The sequence below is a fragment of the Cylas formicarius genome, unplaced genomic scaffold (genome assembly GCF_029955315.1).
Source record: "Cylas formicarius isolate icCylForm1 unplaced genomic scaffold, icCylForm1.1 PGA_scaffold_7__23_contigs__length_41026272, whole genome shotgun sequence".
Taxonomy (NCBI): domain Eukaryota; kingdom Metazoa; phylum Arthropoda; class Insecta; order Coleoptera; family Brentidae; genus Cylas; species Cylas formicarius.
The window spans coordinates 29,056,095-29,080,303 of NW_026844352.1; the positions used below are offsets into that span (position 1 = coordinate 29,056,095).

Below are 24,209 nucleotides of genomic sequence, written 5' to 3' on the forward strand. Positions count from 1 at the left end.
GTTGCTTGGCTTCATTAGTTCTTTTGAAATATTTAAAATATTTTAAAAATAAATAAATACAGGGTGATCAGAAAGTAATATAAAAAATTGAAATGAAAATTTTTTAAGTTTTTTTCAAATGGAAACACCCCATTTTTATAAACCTATAGTATTTTACATTTCAAAAAAAGGGTAAATGATTGTCTACTTGGGAAAGTTGTAGATTTCAAAATAAAATCAAAATCAAAAATAAAACTATTTTGCTGTATGTTGGGGAATCAATGTTTGACGGTTTTACGCCCCCTAATTTTTTATTGTGTTAATACAAAAAAATTAAATCAGATATAAGTCGTCAAAACATTTTCGTAAAAAAAAACATTTATAATGGGGGATTTATTAATTGGAAGTAAAACTGATTAATAGGCAAGCTTATTATTTGTTGCATTCAGAAAAAAGTATATAAAAATGAGATTTTTTGTGAAAACATATTTTTGTTATATATTTTAGAAGAATTATAAATTTTTCAGTTGATCATTGAAAACAATATTTCTTGTAAGTTTTTGACTATTTGGATAATTTTTGCAGCAAATATCTAGGTGTTCTAAAAAAATTCATCATGCATCATTCAAAATAGTGTCTCTTGTAGGTTTTTGTCCATCTGAATAATTCTCAGCAAATGTTCAAATATTTTTGATATGATTTGTTAGATTTCTATATATGAGGGATGAGCAATTTGTTCATGAAAAAATGTTCGTGAAAAAATCTGTCACCCTTCATGATTCTAAAATTCCTCGTCTCTATGGACTCCCAAAGATTACCCGACCTATAGTCAGCACCATTTGTTCTGGAGGATATTCTGGTTAGTTTCGACGTAGAATCCGTCTTTACTAAAGTTCCGAGAATCCAAGAATCTTTAACCAAACTTTCTCACCTTAATTGAAAAATGCTTGCCTGGAACATATTTTCCTTATAACGGTCAAATTTTTGAACAAACATCGGGAACAACTAACTAAACTAACTAACTAAACAACTAAAATTATCGAAACGCTACGTCGATGTTACTTTTCTTATTTGGCCTCATGGTCAAGAATCCCGGGTAGATTTTCTTAAACATTTAAACTCTATATACCCTAACCTACATTTTACCCTTGAATTAGAAAATAATAACAACCTCCCAATCTTAGATATTCTTATCAATAGAAAATCAGACCTAACATTGGGTCATTGTGTTTACAGAAAACCTAACCATTCGGCCCAAAAATCATCGGTTCTCAACTCTTTTGTTTACAGAAACGTAAAACTATCTCAGGTCGAGTCAGTGAAACCAGAATTAAAACACCTTATTTCTGTTCTTCTTTCCCCATTAAAGATATTAAGCGCTCCATCACAAAATACACTTCACCACAACTTTCCAATAGCAATGAAGCCGAAATCAATCCCACACCTGCAAGTGTTGCCCTTCCTTACATTCGAAATATCACTGACCACATATCAAAAGTTCTAAAGAAAAATAACGTCAAAACCAGATTTACTACTTGTCCAAAAATCTCGCAACCGAGACCGAACGTAAAATATCAACTAGGTCCAAAGAACATGAAAGAGTCTCAAGACTAAGGCAAATAAACACATCAGCAGACATAAAATTCAAAACATATCAGAATCGGAGGAATTCCAAAATATTCTATATAATATATATATAATAGGTATATATAACAATATAATATGTATTTTAAAAGTAGAAGTGAATCCAAAGAACTTTTGTTTTTGTCTTCATTATATTCTTTACAGATTCTGAAATAAGGGATCATCCCATAATAAATAAAAAGCCGACCACATAGTTTATACACAGGTAGATTTATTTTTATATATGCTTTAGATGTTGATGCTGATAATAATATAACAATCGAATAGAACTAAAGCCCATTAATGTTTGAGGAATAGAAAGTATTTCCCACTTTCATTTCAAAGTAATTTCGAACATTTTTTTTAGTTGTTCAAATTAAAAGAAATATAGAAATTTTTTTCAATTTTTTAAAGTTTATTGAAGAATACTTTTTGTGCTTAATAGTTGGCAAATCTCATTTTCACAATTTACTGTTTTAACCTTTGACTCAGATTGCGGCCTGTGGATTAGAAAAATCTTACAAAACATACGTTTACGTTTGCTACGACATTCAAACAATAAAATTTAATTTCAGCCAACAAAACCGCCTCTCCAAGACTCGATCAGCAACTGAAACTCAACAATTTAACCCCCGTCGCGACTGCGACGACGTATACGGAAACCGAAGAAGTAGTTTTATACGGAATAAGACATTGCGACGACCCCTTTAACAGCGGTTTGTCGCCTGTGAGGGCTGCAAATCGGAACCAAAACCAAATCGTAAGTCCATCATCTCTCCGAAGATATCAGTTGGAGCAGAATCCAGATCTGATAAATGGTACAGAAAGCATTGGGTGCAGGCGGGAGGGTGACGGTGAAGACGGACGAATGGTGGTGGAAGGAGTGCCACACCCCGCCGGTGCGGGGCAGGGGATGACGTGTCTGAGAGCCGCCGGCGGCGTGGAGATTTACACCGGGGATAATGGCGCCCCACGAAGTAAGTGTTATTTGAATATACTGGTTATTTTGAATTAAGCGCACACGATCGCTATGTTCTTTGGAGTTGCAACTTCGGTTACATTCTTTGTACGATGCTCGAGATAGAAACTGGAAGCAACTGAAGTTCATTTTTTCGTAATTTTTGTAGTTATTGTATCACCAAAAATATAGCATTTTATATATAAGTATTTTACAGTAAAGTCTGTTCATAGATATAAGAAAGTGACTGATATAAATTAAGGAAAGACGCGGGCAAGCTGTAAGAATGAAATATGGCCGAACAGGTCCGTCCTTGTTTAGAATTTAATTATTTGGGGTTTTGTTAGGAAAGATACTAAACAATATTTATGTATGTATTTATGTTTAAGTCTAAAATAAAATTACAAATTATTTTTATTACCTACTTAAATTACTTAAAATTCTTAAAAATCAGTATCACTATCGCTATCATCGCCTGCTCTAATTATTATTTGTTCTATATTATTTGCAATTTTCTGCTTTTTCTATATGTTTAACAGAATTTGCCCAACTTTGTGGCGAGATGTTAAAAAATTCGGTTTCTATAAGTTTGAGGACATTGGAGTTAACACGGGGAAAAACATGGTTGGTCCAAACATGTTCAATGGGATTAAATATACAGTGGTAAAACTGCATGCCCTACATTTTTTGGATAATTACGACAGACGTATTCCTTTTGTAGGTTCAAGCTTTGTGGAACCTCAATTAATTGCTTTTTGGTATAATCTTCGTGAAGATAAATGTCGTTATTATACATGTAGTTTTGGATTGTTGCTTTAGTCAACTGTCTACTGTGATAACTTACATTGTGTATTACAATGACGCTATTAGGAGGAATATTTGGAACTAGTTTGTTTTTAAACCAACTTTCAAATAAATCAGCGGTAGTGTCTTAATGGTAATCTAGAGAAGAATCTTTAATACTTTTCGCAGACAGAGAAAATCCATTTGGAATCAACCATCTTTAGAGCCAGCATGCAAAATAATTATTCTTTTACCTCTTTTTGATGGCGCGTTTGTTTTACACTTATCAGTTGAGTTAACCCAACCATTTTCCGGGGTATCATAAGTGTCGAACCAGGTTTCATACAAGTAAATAATTGGCATTTGTTGTTCTCTGTAAAACCTAATTTTTTCTAGATATTCCAGTCTCCATTTCCGAATTCTAAAAGATTCTTGCCTTTTGTCAATTTTTTTAAATCTAAAACCCATGTGTTGAATACACTTGCCTAATTAAGATATCTAATGTAGGCACGCTTTGATCCTCGTATAACTGGTAAATTTTACGCCGTATTATATCTTGATCACTTTCATCTACACTCGAGAAAATTTCAGCATCGCTTCTTTTTTTTTCCTCGCTGAAATGAACAATTTTCCATAGATTTGATGTTGGAATTTTCGTCAGTGTGGTTGTTTCTTCTAAAGATGCTTGCTTGCTGGCCCACGTTCAATGAAAGTCAAATAAACATTGTTTATAACTTCTCTAGTCTCAATAGAATAGTGTTTTCTACATTTGGGCAGGAGCATCTCCTGAAATACACTAGACTCGCACGTATTTTGCATAATTCGCACACGATTCAACACACGCTGTATTACACACGAAATAAGAATGATTACTAATAAATTTAAACTAGGTAGTATATAAAACCAAAGAATTTTAAACACAGGTAGGTATAAAATTATTTTGTATTACGGACCACAATTTTATCTGAATTTAAATTCTGAAACTTTATGTAATAATCTTGTTGCATTGTATGTTAATGACCACCCTTGGATAATCCACTTTCTTATATCTATGAACAGACCATACCTTAACCGCATACCTTCGCAGGGCCGTGGTAAAACCCATCCCAACAGATGTTTATTCTGCATTAACAAATATTTGTAGAGACTTGGTAATTACAAACAAACAACAAGTCTGATTGACACATCTTTGAGTAATTTAACTATATGCTGCTAAATTTTATATACACATATATTTGATTTAATGACCACTGATCTAGGCAATTGATTTGAGTAGCGGATACAGTTTAGTTATTATTTAAAAGCTTTACCAATATCGAAGAAACCTCCGCACTCTGTAATATCTATGTAATTTAAAATCTGCACTTTATTATCAATAATTTATTTTGTTCCAAGTTAGATTTGTTCTAATATATTTGGAATTAACAGTTTCCAAGTAACTACTATAGTCAAAGTCCCCCAAACAACCATTAAATTCCATCTAATCAGCACTGATACTTAATTTTTTTAATATGCAACCAGGTTGTTAGGAATTCAAAACAAAAATGCGCCTTATTCTCCAATCTTGCATGTTCGCCCTCATTAATTCTATCGTTAAACATCCATTTTTGATAGCATTCGAATTGACTGCAAACCAAAATGTCCCTTCTTCATTAAGGGAGATAGATACGTGACGACTTGATTAAACGGAGTGAGCCGAGGAAAATAATTGCAATCCAGACTACATCCCGCTCAGAGGTTTTATGCACGTAAACATACAGACAGACACCGACTTCCCTATGATCTGCTGACTCGAAACACGAAGTCTAAACTGCGTTATTCATGGGGTTGCGACACTAACGATAAATTAACTACTAAATATGCGGTAGGTTTGAGACGAATAGTTCGGAGACGTCCGTGTATGACTTGCAAATGATGTAAGAAAATGTAACAGGTATCATAGAAGGCAATGTCCGCGAATATCCATATGATTCAGGCGTCAGTAGCATTAATAAATAATACCCACTTTGGAAAAACATTAGACTTTATTTATTCCCCGGTATTTAAGTAACGGTACTCCTAGAGAGTGAATTCGATCTAAACTGGAATGGGTGCGGCAGCCAATACAATTTTGCGAGGAAAATGTTATTTCGAGGGAGACGTAGGGTAACGAGAATTATTTCCTTTTATATTATTTCTAAATTGGTCTACCTGTTTGGGGGGGTTTGAAGCTAAACGGTTATAATACGACCAAAAAAAATGTAGTGCATTTATTGCTTTGACGTTTTAAGTCTGTTACAGTCCTTAACTTTCGCAGGACCGCGGTAAACCCATCCCCGCAGATGTTTATTCTGCATTCAAGTATTCTTATTTGAAACGTAAATGGAAAGTTTTAAATTTAAATTAAATTAAGCATTCACGCTGCGCATTATTTATGAATAAGTAGAAGCGTTTATTTTAACATTAGGTGATATGTATCGTTCTTAAGAGTTTAATCTAAATTACAATATGTCCGTATATATTACGGAAGTATTTGACTGTGATCCTTCCAATAAGTACGTAGCTGATTCTAGAACTTTGACACTGAGAGGCTGTTTTCACGGGATAGTTCAATGGGTAAGGGTAAGTACCAGTACTCTATTTATCTTACAGCTAATTTTGAAAATAAGCATTTTTGTCTTCTGTGGCTGTCGATTAACAACATTCTTCTTGTATTTTTGTACATCATAAGAATACAGATAAATATTTATTAGAATCTTACAATTAAACATTTTGTGAAGGTTACTGTTTTTTAACACTTTAAAATGTGAAGACCATGGAATGAAACAGATGTTCCCCTGTTAGAAGAAGCCATGGAAAACAACGCAGAATTTGAAGACGAACTACTTCAGCAAAAAAAAAAAGCAAATCCATTTCTCTTTGGATACTAAACAAATTGTTTGGAATGTTTACAATTTTATAAGAAATTCAGAAGGGGAAGTAGGAGCAGCAATAAAATTGCTAGGCGAAAAAGATTGAAAACACATCCCGCTTGTTAGAGTAGGTAGATAAATTCCTAGGACGGTCCTGGAATAGCTACGGGTAAGGGTCTGCTCGGCAGGGCTATAAAGGGCTGCGGTTTTGGAGTAATAAGCAGTAGGCAAAGTTAATAACGGGATCGGTTGTAAAAACACTATATTTCTGGTCGAAGTATATATTTCTGACCAAATTAGCCTTTACATTTTTTTTATTTCGTTTATTAAATTTAGAAACCAAATCGAAGAAGAATTTTTTCAACTATCCGGTTACAGCAGAAATCATGAAATTAACAACTTGAATTCTAAGGAAGTTATATAAATTTGGAAATGGCTCTCTGGTTTTCGGAGAGGCTCCTACGAATGATATAATAACACATTGTCGAGCAGTTTTAAAATATTTATTTGCTTCATCAATTCACTAAATTTAACTGGTTTTTCATGGTTTCACCTTTATCATGAGTGAATTTTGTCACCATGCTGTTGTCATTGTCAATGACGGACCAACAAGTTTATATCGTGAAGTTCAGATAAATTGAAATGATGACAGCAGTGTTAACTACAGGTAGGTTCTTGTAATAATAAATATAATATTGCAGAGATAGGAAGATAATTGAGATATTAATTATTCAAAGATCAAGTATATAAAAACTTATATAGAAATAAATGGTAAAAAATATTATTATCTAAAAAAAAAATCTGCTCTTTACAATGCAATTCACACACACATCTTGCATTTGCTTGAAACAATCTTCAAAAACATCAGCATTCATATCTTCATGATAGTCTCCAGTTCGTTTTGATTGAAATTGCTAATACCAAGAAATCCCTTTTGGTACCAATATGATTAATTAGTCCTCCTTACAGTCGACCTTCCTTCTATGAAAGCTTGCCTAGTACTTTTTAATGCTATACTATGCTATGCTATAAAAGTGTATTTCGTTGTGTTTTCCCTATGTAACTGTCTAACTGCTGTCAAATATTTTTATCGCAAGCAGATAACTACATCTTTCTCTATTAAAAATGATTATCTGCTTTGCGTTTTTTCGTAACGCCATTTCCTTCAAAGTTTTTCGCAATTTTGTTCTCTGTATGACTAGATTGAAATTATCCTTTTTCAATACAGACATGATTTTGCTCAAGGTAGGTTCTCTTTTTTTAAAGTAAAACGAGTATATTATTATTTACAAAACTTCTGGATTCCTCTCGGATGACTGATTCCTAATATGGAACAATATATAAGCCGAGACAGAGTAGAATGCGAGCCAGTTTCACTTAAGGTCTGAAGAAGCCAACAGGATTGTGAATAACAATACAGTATCCTGCGGAAGTTTCTTTGAAAAAAAAAAGAGTGTATTAATATTTTCATGGCAGTCTTTTCATCTTAAGTTATGACAGTTTATTGTCTTTCTGAACTTCTTTATGGACCTTATGGACCCAATGGGGCTGCATTTATACTCGACCTCAAGTCGGACTCTCCGACTCCAGTCGTGTTTGAATATTTTATCTCTTTTTGCAATTCCGAATGATGAGTTTGGATAGCGAAGAGCTTTGAACACATTGAGAATAATAACTTACTCATTTTTGCCATACCAGAAGAAAAAAAAAATACACAAACATTTAATAACTAAAGACAATGCAATCAGCAAAACAAATATTCTAATCATGAACAATATTGAAATTGAAATTGTCGAACTTCCATCACCTTTATTTTCAGTTAACTACCCGTTATCAAGTGCAGACTTTTAGTCACTCAATGTAGAATCAAGCAGTATGAAAAAGGATTTGCTTCATAATGGCTACATTCAAAAATGTATTGACAAAACATTATTAAATTTTAAATGTGAGGTAGATACTGTCTCTCCCATGACGACCCCATAAAAATCAGTCGACTAGCAAAATAATACAAAATTAAAACTGTATTCGGGTCGGGGACGACATTGAGGAGCATACTTACAAGAGCAAAGCCAAAATCATCGACTCAAGAGAAAGAGTGTCTATCAAACACCTTGTGAATGCGGAGAGTCATACATTGAACAAATAAAAAGACCTTTCAATGAGTTGAACAACATAGGAAACACGCAATGAGGGGTGAAAACCAAACGTCAGGAACCGCGGAAGATCTATGGACCAAACAGCACCACATCAAATCTTCAAAGTTCGGCTTGTCCACAGGGAACCGCATTGGAAAAAGCTCAAGTTTAAGAAGCAATTTAAACATCTTTAATAGGGCGCAGCAATATTGGCGTCCTACAGGAACAACCTCAAGGTTGACTACACCTGACTCCGTCACGGTGAAACACTGCATTCTAGTATATAAGCGTCGTAGAATTAAAATTAAAATTAGTCTGCACTTGATAACGCGCATCTGCCCGCAATGTTGCGTAAACAAATAAATAAAGATAATGGAAGTTCGACAATCCCTTCTTTTCTAATTTATTAATAAACAATATTTTGATGATGAAGCAACCGAAGAGAAATTGAGGAATTCCAAGGGGTTTATGAGTATAAACTGAACTTACCTCTGGTGTAAGACTTTTGGATTTCTCATGTGAAATCTTTGACAACCATTTTTCAAAATTTGGTTTTTGAGAAAAAAATTTATTATTGTGTTACAGGATACTATGCTTGGGAAATACTACAATAAATAACAAATTCTTTTAAATATGCTCTGTTCTGTCAAATATTTAATTATACACTAATGTAGCGTGCGGAAAGCGTCACATTACCACGTGAGTTCCTTGCCCCACGCATCCGACCCCTTTCGGACACTTCCGAGATATTACCACACAGGTTTGAGAGCAATCGGAGATTTTACCGCACCAAAATTGAATGGTCGAAGAAAAAGTATAATATGCAACACGCTTGGTAAGCTTTCTTAGTCACTCGTGTATTAAACACTCGCTCGGCTCATGAAAAACAAACTCGTGATTCAGATGCCGTTTACCTCACTTGTTGCATAATATACTATTTTTATACTATTTTATTTTTTCTTATGACTATATACTGTACCGGTTTTCATGCGGACAACTCCGAAGAAGGATTATTATTAATCAACGATATGACTATGTACACTTACACACACATACCGCGCTGAATTTAAATATAAGATACCCGGAAGACAAAATTTGCACCCACATTTTCCGCCCACCAACACCAAATGCTTAATTTTTTAAAAACACAGAAAAACAAATTTCGCTTCCTCGCTATTGGTGGAAGCTTCAACCACCGCGGCGCAATCAAGTCGAACCAATAGCGAGGTAGCACCGCTAGTCGCGGCAACCGTGTCCCCCACCCCGCCGCGATACAATTTACGGCGGAGGGGACCGCGATTATAAAAAGCGCCGCACCGCACATTTTCACCTCAGTTTAAGTGCGGACACGTACGAGTGACATGGACGCGCGGCCTCTGAAGATGCCAAGTGATATTTTTGCGAAACGTCAGGCGAATGATCCTACTCCAGGGGCAAACAACGAACGGATGAACACCCGGATTACATATATATATATATATATATATATATATATATATATATATATATATATATATATATATATATATATATATATATATATATATATATATATATATATATATATATATATATATATATATATATATATTTCGTATGGTAGACTCCGTATAGTTATTGTCTCGGAGTGTTCGTGCGATTTTTTCCATTTTTTGCTTGTTATGGATTTCGTCTGTGAGTCTCACCGATCTGCAGATCAGAGTATTGGCAACGGCCTGGATTTGACTAGGGTGATGGTGCGATTGTGCATTCAGGTACCTGTCGGTGTGAGTAGGTTTACAATATACTTGATGTTGCAGTTTTCTCCCGTCTGATCGTGTCAAAAGGACGTCCAGAAATGGTAGTTGTTTGTCCTTCTCCTTTTCTATGGTGAACTCGATTCTATCGTGTAAAGAATTCAAGTAAGTTAGAAAATGATCTAGCTTGGCCTCCCCGTGGGACCATATGAAAAAAATGTCGTCGACGTATCGGATCCAGAGCTTCTACTTGAGTTAACTTTCTCGGATCACTTGAGCTTCGAAATAGGCCATGAACAGGTTTCCTATCACTGGCGAAAGTGATGACCCCATTGGGGCACCATCTGTCTGTCTATAGAGCTGACCATCGTATCTAAAATACGTGTTCTTTAGGCGTTGCACTGGAGATAACATTGCTGATAAAACGTCTAGAACGCCAGACGTTTGTCTAAAAAAAAATATATACAGCGAAAATCCAACATGAGTAAAACAAATTAACGTACATAATAATAGCGGGTTTATATGGGTCGATTTTCGCCGTGCGGCAAGTCGGTTCGATAAAGCCTTGCCAAAGCCGCATATCTTCGCCATTTACACAGTCGATTGAAAACGCAAGCGACTCAGTATTTATTTTTTGAAAATGATAACCAGAGCAGGTGTTTTACGTGCTGGCATATTTTTTATCTTTGATTTAAGTTCTTCAACTGATATGGAAAGACGCATTTCTCGAATAATAGGCTTAAGAGCCGCTAAACGAACATCATTTTTCCTATAATCTGGTTCTCTTGGGTTCCATAACCCCTGCTTATGTCTCTCTTTCCAAAGCATTCCAAAAAAAGTATGGTATTTTTATAAATGTTGATTATTAAATTTTCACGTACTTAGCAGAACACACACCAGTTTTGACTTTCATGAGGCAAGAAATCGACTAAAAGTGAAATATTTTCACAGTCGGCTTTAGTCACCCGTGGCTTGCGTCATGTGATCGCTCGGCAAAAGTCGAATGGTTCCCTACTTGGGTGGTTGCGATTTTAAGTCGCTTCGGTATAGACGATTTGATATTTACACGACCGATTTTCGCCGTACGGACTAATCGTTCCGCAAAAATCGACTAGTATGAGAAGACGTGCGGCCTGATAATCTAAGTAAAATTATGTTTTGATAACCGCACAATATTTAATTCAATATGAGAGGAGAGGGACCAAAAATATTAATGCAATTTGAAAGTTTTAAATGGATATTAAAATTTACAAGAGTCGAAAGTAAAATATCGTCTGTACCTAGCTCGATCGGGTTCTTGACACAAGGGGAGAGGGGCTCTAGATACCACAAATTATATAATTTCTTGTTTACTGTTGATTCCTGAATAATTTATTTACACAAATTTGGAGTCTATTTCTACCCTCATAATATTTCTCGGGGTTCCGGTCACAATTAGTGCCTAAGAATAATAGAAAAAAAAAACATAAAAACTCTTTTTCTACTAAAATTCCAGATGTGAGGCACATTGTCGATCGAGAAGGATATCCACTCGACTACGGTTTACCGAAGATGCCCTGCAGCGTTCCCTGTAATGAAGCTTATTACCGTACGCTTCCGTGCAGCAGGATGAAGCGCCATTCGGCTGCGAATCCCCTGAAGAGGTACTCGAGAGAAGTCGAGTTTTTATCGAGGAGTGTCGATTCGCCTTATGATCATTATCACACCGATATCAGGTAACGATTTTTTCGGTCAGTGGTTCCTTTCGCTATTTACGTCGCCTTTTTCTTAACCTAAACGAACCAATTTCTCCATAAATATAAATAAAAAGCAAAACAAGTAATTTGAACCAGAATTTTAACTTGCAATATAATTTTCAACTATTATGTCGAATATTTTTTTAACTTTTAAATATTGACAAAACTTGTGTAGGATTCGTATTTGTATTGAAATCTTTGGATAATTTTAAGAAAAGTTAAGGGTAACATATTATATACCTACTTATTAAATTAAAAAAAAATACTTTCTTATCATAATTTTTTCCGAATATTAAATATCCATATGTGGGCGTCACAAGAAAGTAGTTTTTATTTGGGCGAAAACAGTGCATATTATGAAATTAAGTTTAATTTATAGAATATAAAACTTTTTTTACGTTAAAAATCTCTCTCAATTTTTAAAAGGTTTGTTTAAAAAGTTATAAAAACGTAAAGAGTGATTCGATAATTTTCATCAAAAAATTACATTTTTCCTAAAACTTTAGCACCTTACAGCTCAAAAATCATATAAATATATAAATTTTCAACTTCCCGAGAAGTTTCCCCTAATCAGACACTCAATAATAAGCGCCATGTATACAAATGTAATAAACAATCGTAAAAAACTGGGCGCCATGGTGATAAATTCAAGTTCAAACTTTTACACGTTTTGTTTTTGAAAATTTTTCCTTTAATTCTCATTGCGACCTTGCTCAACCCGAAAAAAAAAATTATTTTATGACCTAACCGTTGTTGAGAATTTGCAGAGGTGGCCATGGAAACGCCTAGCTCCTCTCACATAGAGTGTTTTAAGAGTTGTGCATAGACTCGTCCTTTCTCCTACTTTCTCGTCTCTCTAGACACGAAAATTCAAACTTCCATACCGTCTCAAAATCTGCGGTTCCACCAAAGCATCTAAATCTTGAATCCGATCTCAGCTCCCGAAGTTTAAAGTTAACCATACAAAATTGTCAACCTCCTCGATACGATCGATGGCGTCCTCTATCTTGTATTGATGAAGACAAAGTCGACTTCCTACAGGAAAACAATGCATCGGTCTTAGAAACTTTAGAATCACAATTACGTACGCGTACGCCTTGAGGTCTAACTTAGTTGTGGTCGATGTAGACATGTTATGTTCACGTAGCAGATAAATTTACGAGTTTTCGTAAGTTTCAATATTGAATAGTTTGACACAAATTTAGTTGTGCAACTGAAATACATGTTAGTTAGGATAGATGCTTTCCTATATTCGATTTAAGAATTTTACCACGAATAGAAATAATTTTGCTTATCCTAATAGTACAGAACAAACAAAACAAGAAGGCTGATTTTACTATTGCGCAAATCAGTTTTCGATCTCCCTAGGTTTGTTATTATATAGTTCGTTTGATGAAGTGCCACCAAGAAAGACGATGAACTAGATAGGCAATTTAGGGGCGGTGCTTAAAGTTTTTTGTATATTTTGTGGTGAGCTCTAATACCATTAATAATGTGCATTATGCAGAACTTCCAAACTCGATCGCTAAGTACAACGATAAATGTAGGTGATTAAAATTATTGGCTGCTGATATAGGTAGCTATGATTTTCTATTTTAAAAATATTTGGGCATTGAAGCGTTCCCGTATCTATTCCAACCAGACATAAATTTTTTTTTCTATGAATAATTCTAAAACTTTTTATATCTATATTTTGGGATATTTAACGAAAAACATCTAAAATGAAAATAATTGCCTATCTTTCAATTGTATCATACTATGGCACGCGATTTGAGTTATCTCATAATTATCTACATTTTGCCAAATATGTAAATTTTAATTAAGCGTGAATTTTAAATACAACCCTCGGCATTGCCACAAAAAAGGATCAATTTATTTTTTATCTGAAGTATGGTAATATATTTTGAACAGTTTTCGAGTTAAAAGTAAAAAACTAGAAAAAGGCAAATTAAGCAGGTTCTTAATTTAGTTTTAGTAGTGAGAGATTGCGATATATTTTGAGTCGTCAAATAGTTGTTCAAAAAATATTAAGCTATTTGCAATATATGGTTTTATATAAACAGGGTGTTGGAGCAATCATCAGCAGATAAAAGTTGTCTATTTTATAATCGAACACACTGTACATTATCCATTTAATAAAATATCTTAAATATTCTGCACATGGTAGATATGGTGACGCTGTAATATGCCAAAATATTTAAAAAATAGGAATTATACTCTACTCATACTGAAATTGAACTGAGGTGGCTTTTACTTGATGAAAATCCATTTATCAAAATAAATCAGAACTAAAAGATCAGATTTTCACGAAATTATATATTTTGACATTACAATTGTTTCGACAACACCGTGACTTTGTCAAATGTTGACACGGTGTTGTCGAAACAATTGTCATGTCAAAATATATAATTTCGTGAAAATCTGAACTTTTAGTTCTACTCATACTCCATATGGGCACGTGCAGATGGATGTTAATGTTTGCATCGATGAATGTGCTTTTAAAAAAGTATATACAAAATCGCTAGTGCGTATGCAGAAGAACTTATACATCGCTGCAAGATTAACGGGTAACGAAAATAACGACTTTCAGACTGGCCTCAACGAAACTAAGGTGCTGATACCATTTAGTACCTTATTTTGTAAATGTATAATTCTGAATCAGTATTTAGATGCTCAACTATATTTAAATTGGTAAATGGTATCGAGTTATAATTATTGTTAGATATAATTTAGAAGATATATAGCCCTCAGAATTCCACTAAGTCAACTCGTAAATTCCGCACTCTTCACGAAATATTAGAATTACAGTTTTACAGGCAGTCTAATTTGAGTTTGTTGCACCTTGTCCGTAAAACTATTAAATGACTTTTTAAGATGATGAAGATTTCTATTTTTAACTTAAATCGGATCCTCAGTTGCGAAGATATTCGGCTAGAGCAACAGAAGAAAATATTGTTAATATCCTAGCATACGTGGAATTTTGTCTTCCGTCGTTCTATGATCAGTTCCACTCATCCTGAGAATATAGAATTTTTTTATTCTTGGTCCAGATCGGAAATGTCAAGACGCTCTAAGGACTGTCGCCAGAATTTATGCTAATAAAAATTTCAGCCACGTTATCTTGGAAATTATCAGCGGACCACATTTCCTTTTCGTTTTTTTCTATGACAGTGGAACATAATTACTCCAATTTGTTCAGTAACGTGTTGAGACGCTTCACCTATTAATGAACGAACAGGTTCTGTATTGAAATCGGAGTTGTTCTTTGTCATATAGCGCTTTACTTTATTCTATACCATCTCGATAGGGTTAAGCTCACAGTGGTACGGTGGTAAACGTAAAAGATCAATCCCGTATTTTGCAGCCTTTGTCATACTCATTTTTGTATGCGTGGGCAACTTGGATACCTAAATTTAACAGAATGATAGGACGCCTTGTGCATAAGAGCAACATTTTTTTTCATTCTTTGGAAATTAGAAATTAGGGACTTCTCAAGCCATTCCTCCAAATATTCTCCGTTCATTTCGTCATGCTAATTGCCATGCATATCCTACATGAAACACCACGAAATGTGCACTTCTTTTTATAGGTGCCTTGGAACCTATTACTAAACCTTTAAAAAAACCATATCTGCAATTTGCAATCATAATTTAAAGTATGGACCCACATTGAGCCAACTCTTATCTAATTACAATTTTCGCACTAGCATGGAGCACTTGCACTCTTTTAATTTTTTTGAATTTCATCTTAATGGTAAAAATTCGAACATAAAATTTTCATATTTGTGGGTATTATAATTAATTTATGAAAGCTTTGATGACCTATTTTACAAACAAATTCAAAACATGCTACTCTAATCTTTGTCTGAGTAATCCATTTAATATATTAATTTTTCTACTCCCTTCTGTGACATACCTAATTATACACCGGTCTAACGTGCGGAAAGCGTCACTTCACCACGTAAATTTCTTTCCCGGTTTGAGAGCAATCGGATGTTTTCGGAAATTTTACCGCACGGCTTGAATTTTGACGTTTGTCAATTCTGACAGTCATGTCCGTGAACGTATTCGTGTTGTTTTGCAAAAATGTACCCAAAAACTAACGGTCGTTAAAAAAAATATAGTACGTAACACGTTTGGTAAACCTTTTTGAGTCACTCGTTTATTAAACACTCGCTCCGCTCGTGCCAAATAAACTAATGACTCAAATTCCGTTTACGCACTTGTTGCATAATATATTATTTTCCACTTACTTCTGCAGAATACCTAATTATACACTGATCTAGCATGCGGAAAGCGTCTCTCTACCACGGATCCCAGCCACTTCGGACATATCCGGGATATTACTGCACGGGTTTGGGAGCAATCGGATGTTTTCGGAGATTTTACCGTTTGTCACTTCTGGCGTTCATGTCAGTGAATGTTTCCGTGTTGCTTTGCAAAAATGTGCCCAAAAATTAACGGTTATAGAAAAAATATCGCATGCAACACATTTGGTAAACTTTTTAAGTCACTCGTTTATTGTTTGTTGCATAATATAGTATTATCTGTATTTAAAATGAAATTATCTATCTGCATGACACACGGCTATATTTTCCGTTGAACCGACTCTGAGATTGGTATTTATTTCTCGCTATTAGAGATACAGTGGCCTTACCTATGCTGATAATACAGGAACTTGTAAAGCAACTAGGAGGGTCCATACAACATTCGCATGCGGTATGTAACAAGCAACATGGCCGCTGACAGATCGTCAATAATTTTTGATGCGGCATTCTAACGTCCGGATTTTCTCAAAATATGCCTAGATGTAGTCAAATGTTCTGGTAAAACGGATCAAGTGTGTGGACATTACTATTTAGGTGGCGTAAGGGCAGGTTAGTGGATGAAATGTAGCGTAGAGGTATGCGTGGAAAATCATTCTCTCATCATCTCTACGAAAATATCAATATCGCCTGCAGCGCATCAGTGTTAACCGTGGTAGGGCCACTATATTATCTACTAACTATAAGGGTTCTTGGTATTTCCGTGTCGCTTTCTCCCTTTTGAAATACATACCCACACAGTACTCTCAGCGTGAGTTGGGTTATATCCGAGATTGTACTCAGTACTACTCAGAAAAAGTAATTTTACGCTAATCCCGCATTTCGAAGAGATTCAAATGGACAGCTTCATTATGAGGAAACACCAACAAATGTTTTAATTTTAAATTAGCAATTCGATGAAGTTTTTGTTGGTATGTGAAGTTTCGGTTTTGCCGGAAAAGTTACAATATCACCTGTACATCTTGTAAAAATTAAACTTAAGCTGATTATAACTGAGCCACCTATATGTAGGCCTAGCAACAACTTCATCTGTTTGGCAGCTTAGTTAGTGTTTGTCTGAGTTCCGATAGCAGAATAGAATTTTAATACTTTTAAGGCTTTACTTGTGTCTGTAACAAACAAAAATTACACTGCCCACGTAACAGTAATTTTAAAATTATTGTAGCAACAATACCTTTTGGATTTCAAAATTATAAATTTATAAAAAATTTAATTTTAATCTTGAAAAAAGAAAAATAAGTGCGAAAAATACCGATTCAGTAACGACTTTTTAAAAAATTTTGTCAACTAAATTTCCATCTATATTTTAGGCCAGGAATGACATATTCAGATGAGGTTTGGCTTGATGGAGCTAATGCATTTTGTAACGAGACCAAGTTTTATACAATCCGTAGGGGGTCACATTTAATCGACCCCACCTTGACTTTCGTAATAAAATATTTTGTTGCAAATCTTGATGACGTATGGTTTCCCAGATGCAGTATATGGAATTCTTGTCCGACCACCCTGTATATGAAAAGTTAAAGAATGTTTGCTTTTCGTTTCAGATATACTGCCGACGGATATCCAGTGCGCCAGCAGGTCGCATTGCCGTCGGCTGATACGACGCCGCCGTCTTCTCTACCCTGCTGCTCCGCAAAATGGCCGCCATATTTGCCCGCGAATCCCCAAAACATACCGAGCGTATCAAAAAGAAGCGCCAGTGCTCAAACCGACACCGAAGATGAATGTGATAGTGTCACCTACAGTGCTGTGAACAAAAACGACTCGGCGGCGATGCCAAATGCTCAAAATGTCGTGGTAAACGAAGTGCTGACTGAAAGCCCGGATGAGGGGTACGAGGGAGAGCCTTCTGTCGTGTAGCGCGAGTGAGTTAGTTAAGTTTGCGCAAAAGAAAATTATCGACACTAACGTGTCGTTGGGCTTGTTACACGTGATCAGTGTCTCGAACGAGTAACTAAGTTTGAGACATTAAGGAAGGATTATTGAACTTTAAAACTTTGCAATTCGCCTGGACTGGATATATTTGAAGTTCGGGAAACAGGAGATGCAATAAAATGTTACGGGATTAGAAAATGGTAACAGGGCACAAAACAAAAATTTCCACCAAGCGTTTTTTTTTTAAATATTTATTGTTATTAAATGACAAGGAAAGGTGATTAGTAATAATTTTGCCACTATTATTGACCCCTCTTTTTCAAACTTCAATCAGAAGCGTTTTTAAAAAATTTTAATGTTCCAAATTACTCAGTGGCTATTATTTTGATATACAGAGTGCCGCATCCAAAATGCATTATATACAGGCTGACAAGGAACTTTTTGTCAGGGATACAACTTTTGAGGCAAAATGCATTTCGACCCTCTACGTGAGTGTGTCATCTCGCAATTTTTGAGTGTCAACGGTTAGTTTTTGAAAATCATTCACAACTTTTGAAAATTATGTCTTCGAAATACCAACCATTCGTTGGATCAAAAAGTTAAAGATCGGTTTGATTTTTCTTAAAAACTCCTCTGCGTATTCGTCAAATAAATCCTCGAAGTGTCTACCAACGAGCATACAGTGATACATTCTACAACATGCTGAGTGCGCTAAACTTTTTTTTATATATCTCCACAAAAGGCAATTTAAAAGATTAAATTTAGGTCTTCATCCTGTCCAAAGTCCTGGAAACGTGAGTTATGACCTTTTTAGAAATAAGTTCTTGTTGATTTTATGCAGGATTCGTTCTCTTACCAACCGAGACATGTAACTCCTGGGGTTGTGGGTTGTTTGATGTCTAGTAGAAAATCCTTGGTTTCATATCATCCCAGTAATAACAATTGCGGCCATTCATTAAACCATTCAAAAAGAAAGTGCACTTCCCAAAAAACAATAGGAAATTGTCATTATTATTTGCTCATTTAATGGGTTTAATCAGTTGTCTGCATTTAGGTGGTAATGTTCAATTGTCAGTAAAATTAAATTTATTTTTGGCTTTTTGTGAAACGTATTGATGGGATTTCAAAGGTTAAACAATGACATCCTCACTAAAGAAGTTGAATGTTTTGCGTCAAAAGTTGTCGCCATGACAAACAAATTTGAATTTGGTTATGCCAATAAGTTTTTTCCGAGTCAGTTTTTTCACAGTTCACATCCAAATCTATTGTTATTATTTATTTAACTGAAAAAACAAAACATAGATATAGATTCAACGACTTTAACAATGTATTAAGTATTATTTGTTTGTTGAACTGATATCACTGTTGCTTCTGATCGATGTGGCTGTTAAATTGGTATTTGGTATAATAATAAAATAATCATGTTGAACTTGGAACACTGCCGAACAATGACGATATGCAATTAATTACAGAAATGTAGGCATTTACGGCTGAAAAGTGTGTGGATCGTGCCATTTATATTCCAACAATGATAATTAATAAACAGTATTCAAATGTGTGATAATTTAGCGAACAATCGGAAAATCCCAAGTAGGACAGTTGAAAGGTTTGTTATACAGGGTAATAGAACTAAGAAGAATAATACAATTTGTAATATCTCAAAATGAACGACAATGTATTAAACTAGTCAAGAAAAACCTTAGAAATAATGTTAATGTGGAAACTTATGTGTAGTAGGCAAAAAGATGATATAGTTGTCTATATCAATAAATTATTATATACTCTGTTAGACGTTCTGTAGAAGAATTCCGACGTACTGTATGTTATTAGACTTTTGTAATATAAATTATTTTTTAAGAAGTAGGCTGTATCAATTGGTGGCAATTTTAACTACGACAACTTGAATTGGTTTTGCAATATTTGGGAGTTGTATGGAATATTCCCGGCGCATCCGGAAAGAAAGTCACTTATCTCCGCTTAGTCCTTAATGGACCAATGCATTCAGCCACTAGAGAACAATGAAATGCACTGTAAAAGAGACTCTAATTTCGCAGCTGGGTTTTACCAATATTACCAATATTTTATAACCCATGTTGCTTTGAATGTTAGTTGGTCAGCACCTGAAGGAAACATATTATCGCAATTTTAAGACAATAATGATCGTTCCTGTAACTAACTATAATTTTATTATCTACTATCTACAAAACGAACTAAAGATCAAGATACAAAAAGGAATGAGCATATCTAATTTCAATGTTTATCGCTTTGGGGAACAGTAAAGCAAGAAATGTTAAAGTCATTATAATACAAACATTTTAGTTCGGACTGTTTGTAGACTTTAATTAAATTTTATAAAACGGGCGTCATAAAAAGGGTATCCGCCTGTCTTTATTTCGAGTGGGAGCCAAATTTATTCTCTACGTCGAGAAAATAATGGGATCGAAATTTCTAACCTGACCTGCTTTCGACTTCATTATCAACGAAGAAAATGTTATTTCGACATCACTCACTGGAAAGAATGGCTGTCTTCCAGGCTGCAATGATATTTTCCTTTCATTAATAACGGACTTAAATTTATTGTATCAGATAACGAAACGTTATATAAGGGAGGCAGGTAGCTGATTCTTGCGGCACTCCTTACTTTGCCTCTACGGCAATGCCTTGAATCGATATATAAAAGGTAACGTAGAAAAAAGTAATTTACGAAATCTTCATTGCCAACAAAGCGATTTAATTAATTTGCAAATTTATATCTTCATCTTAAATAATTTCGAAAACTTTGCATACAAATCATCAGCAAACCGTTTTTATTCACGTTTTTTTAGCAGGACGTAAAACATACATAATTATATATAGCTTTAGCTCAAAATATATTTTCATTTATCCGATAATTCTTAAACTTAGATTTGAATGATATGACATTGACAGAATTGAATATTTTGGGAGCCATATATGAAAAAGAACGATCAAAAAGTGCCGCTTTGTGGCGCGGTTGGTTGAGTAATAAGTTGTAAAAAGATTTTCCCTCAATTGGTGCAAAAAACAAGCGATATGCAATTTCAGTCGGTCCTGGATAGTGAGTCACTCGAAAATCCGAAACTTACAGAATACACGATCTCCTATTTCCAGTCCAGTACTCTTGGTGAACATCAAGACATGGGCCATAGACAAATCAGCGGTATTGCAGATCGACAGAACCAAAGACTCACTCACATAGTTGTTTTTTTTAATGCATGCTTAAGTTTATCTTTGTTTTTTATCAATTTTTTTTTTTTGGAGAATTGCCATATTATATTGATTTTAATTTAATTGAAAAATGTATAAATCTTAATGTTATACATCAAATCAAAAAATGTATTTTGTTTTGTTCACGCGAACAAAAAACAGATCAATGCTTAAGTAGAATGCCGATTTTCAGGAAATATTATTTTCATAATTCTCGCAATTTTCGGTTACGCGAATTTTCACACATTTTCCATTACGAACAAACAAAGAACAAATCTAGAGCTACTCGAAAATTTGTGACGGGTTCATCGAAGCGTTTACCCCATTTGAAATCATTGTTCTTTAGAATGTTTCAAAATTCAGTAACAAGATTTTGGGTACATATTTTTCACGTTAAGTGAAATAAGACTTTGTGTGTCCGCCAACGCTTCGTGCGATACTCAGCCTGTATAACACCAAATTAATTTTCGGTGTTGGTTACTATTGGCATTCGCGGTTCTGAGCCGGAAAAATATAAATTATTTATTGATGCTGACTAACCTTAATTAAAGATGGTGGAGAAGTAGTTGGCTTCGAATTCTATTTTCATTGTGAGTTTTTGGTTTCATTTCAGATAGTCTTTAATAACGCTGAGCATTATTTTAACCTTTTGCGAATTATGAAAAAGAAAAAACAAACAAAAAAATCCTTGCTTAAAAAATTTCTTTGCCTTAAAGGGGAGAATAACCAGTTTTCAATATTTTAGTTTAGATCTCAAAAATAATTTAATCGGTTAGTTCGAAAACCAAAATTGGACATTTTGAAGTAAGATAACCATTTTGTTTAAAATTTGTCTCTTCATCAATTGAGCGTAAGAACGGTACTAGGTACATAGCAATTAAGGTAGCACAGGTGATTGCACCCGTAGAATGAGGAGAAAAACTGTACATATCCGTGACTTGAACGGTTTTTTATCTCAACAACAAAATAGTATCCATTTGCTTGTTTACACTCACGGAGTTCAGTTCTTGTGCATGCGTATTGTTAAAAATAGCTTGACGTCTACGATTTTTCAATAAATTCAAGTAAAATTATGTCATCCAGTGATAGTGAATGAGGTAATGAATCTGGTAGTCATGGAAGCAAAATCAATCCAGAGACATCGCGTCAGACATGCGGAAAACAAACAACAAAGTAAATCAAACTCTTCTTATTTTGTTTTTAAAGGCCCAGATCGAATTTCCGTGTGCAAACAGGCATTTATAAGTCTTCATGCCATATCACATCGGTAAGTTCAGCGCTTGAATACCCTACTTTTGGTAGGTATATCACCACAGGATTTCAGAGGCAGGCATAATAATAGATAGAGGTGTTTCCGGTCAAAGTTTTACATTACTTCTCCAAAACCATTCGTTATTTAGATGCATCGTTGGATGTAAAGAAAATGCATGCATTGTTTGTCGCAAAATATCCAGAGCTGGAAAATTTAATTAATTACGAATTCTATTTGAAATATTTTAACGAAAACTTCGCTTTTAAGTTTGGGAGACCGCAGGTTGATGTATGCTCGGAGTGCGAAAGACATGGAACAAAGCTGAAGGATGTTAACCTTAACAATAACTCAAAAAGAGTAGTTGCAGCGGGACTAATAGTCCATAAAAGGCGGGCAAAGAAATTTTATAATAAAATAAAAGAATTTAAAAACTTGTACACTCAACTACCAGAAGTAAAGGGACTAGCTTTTGATTATATGCAGAAAATGCCACTATCGCATATTCCAGTTCAGGAAATATTTTATTTTAGACAGTTCTGGGTATTTACATTCCGAACATGCAATCTGAAGGAGAATATTTGCCATCTTTATACTTACCATGAAGGTGAAGGTCACCTAATGAAGTGTGTACATTTCTGAATGACTACATAACGAATCGTATACCACCTAATATCACTGAACTGCATTTATTTTTCGATGGATTGGCACGGCATAACCGAAACCAAACAATGGTTCGTTTCCTCTTAGCATTACAGTCAATCAAGACGTACAACAAAATCTATCACTACTTTTCAGTAAGAGGGCATGCGTTTCTACTCTGCGACCGAGATTTCGGATGTGCAAAACGGAATTTCAGAAAACATGACCGAATTTACACTCCAGAGCAATATGAGAATTTAATATTGACTTCCAGAAGAAAGCAAACATTTACTGAGGTGGATCCGACACTGACATTACTGGTTTTAAGAACTGGTTGCCTAATTACTATAAAAAAAACGTGTAGCACTCGAGGCACCGGTTCCAATAAGGAAAAGTTTGCTGTATCAAACTATTGTCAGTTCCTGTATGAAAGTAGTAATCCAGGATACGTTAAAACCTGGGTGTATATAGATGGTTTACACTCCCATACTTTTAAATTGCTCAAAGAACATAAGAGCAGTCCACCTCTGCCCAATAATAAGGCATATCAAGGACCTGTACCAATTAACGAAAAAACCACATCATCATCACAATGTATTTTCTCCTTGTCCCGTATAAACATTAAAAAAATCAAAAATTATTCATTAGTTGTTTTTATATAGGGGTTTGAGTTAAAAAACCGTACAAGTCCATCCCCTCCTTTTATCTGCGATTCGATTTTATTTTTGAAAAACTTAAAAATACATTGCAAACCACGAGACCTAAAACTTTTCCATGCAAACCCAAATCATATGTCGACAAGTTTCAATGTTAAAAGGTTTTTATTAATTTTCTGGAAACGCTGATTTTGAACTTGTACGGTTTTGGAACTCACCAATTCAATTAATAACAATTAATATAATTCGGATATCTTCAAGAAGACGTTTAAAATGAATCTCGTACTAATAGCTAATTTCTCGCGGTCATAAAAACGAAGTGAAATGAATACCCGAATTTTAAGCTTCTTATTTTAGGTAACAGGGAAATTTAATTATCACAATACTTATGACG

At 34.5% G+C, this 24,209-nt stretch overlaps 1 protein-coding gene across 3 annotated transcripts in view; it reads left to right on the forward strand.

Annotated features, from left to right (window-relative positions):
- LOC132704574 (leucine-rich repeat-containing protein 24-like) overlaps positions 1-19,903 on the forward strand; it is a 244,422-nt gene extending 224,519 nt beyond the window's left edge. For all 3 annotated transcript variants that reach the window (XM_060674655.1, XM_060674657.1, XM_060674656.1), the window contains 3 exons: positions 2,178-2,579; positions 11,601-11,820; positions 17,713-19,903. In XM_060674655.1, the coding sequence (XP_060530638.1) occupies positions 2,178-2,579; positions 11,601-11,820; positions 17,713-18,028 (938 nt within the window). In that variant the 3' untranslated portion in view covers positions 18,029-19,903. The remainder of the gene's footprint in view (positions 1-2,177; positions 2,580-11,600; positions 11,821-17,712) is intronic.
- The last annotated feature ends 4,306 nt before the right edge of the window (positions 19,904-24,209 follow it).